Here is a 487-nt window from a genome sequence, read left to right as displayed (position 1 = left end):
CACTCCTGAAGACAGGGAATGAATCTAGTGTGGAACGGTTGATGAAGCAGATAACTAATTTCATGTCAGATATTGCCGATGAGTTCAAAATTGTGGTTGTGGATGCCATAAGATCATTGTGTTTGAAATTTCCACTGAAGTATAGATCACTGTAAGTGAGGTTTTAGGTTTTGTTATTAGTAGTTTCGGTTTGTAGCATAACTACTTTTTCTAACGACTTCAAGATGTTAAGACTTTTATTCGACCTTACAAATCTGCCTTGCCCTTTTGGATTTGTAGGATGAACTTCTTAAGCAACATTCTTAGAGAAGAAGGTGGATTTGAGTATAAAAGGGCAATTGTAGATTCCATCGTAACCATTATCAGAGATATTCCAGATGCAAAGGAAAATGGATTGCTCCATCTTTGCGAGTTCATTGAAGATTGTGAATTCACATACCTTTCAACACAGGTAATTGTTTTTTGACATCTTTCGTCTAGCATTATA

At 35.9% G+C, this 487-nt stretch overlaps 1 protein-coding gene across 1 annotated transcript in view; it reads left to right on the top strand.

The window, feature by feature from the left end:
• The window catches only part of LOC109124528 (coatomer subunit gamma-like), a 5,043-nt gene extending 4,577 nt beyond the window's left edge, over positions 1–466 (top strand). The window contains exons 9-10 of the mRNA XM_010425446.2: positions 51–151; positions 280–466. Coding sequence (XP_010423748.1) covers positions 51–151; positions 280–466 — 288 coding nt within the window. The remainder of the gene's footprint in view (positions 1–50; positions 152–279) is intronic.

The sequence above is a fragment of the Camelina sativa genome, chromosome 1 (assembly GCF_000633955.1).
Source record: "Camelina sativa cultivar DH55 chromosome 1, Cs, whole genome shotgun sequence".
NCBI classification, from domain to species: Eukaryota; Viridiplantae; Streptophyta; class Magnoliopsida; order Brassicales; family Brassicaceae; genus Camelina; species Camelina sativa.
This window is presented reverse-complemented; position numbering and strand designations above follow the sequence as displayed.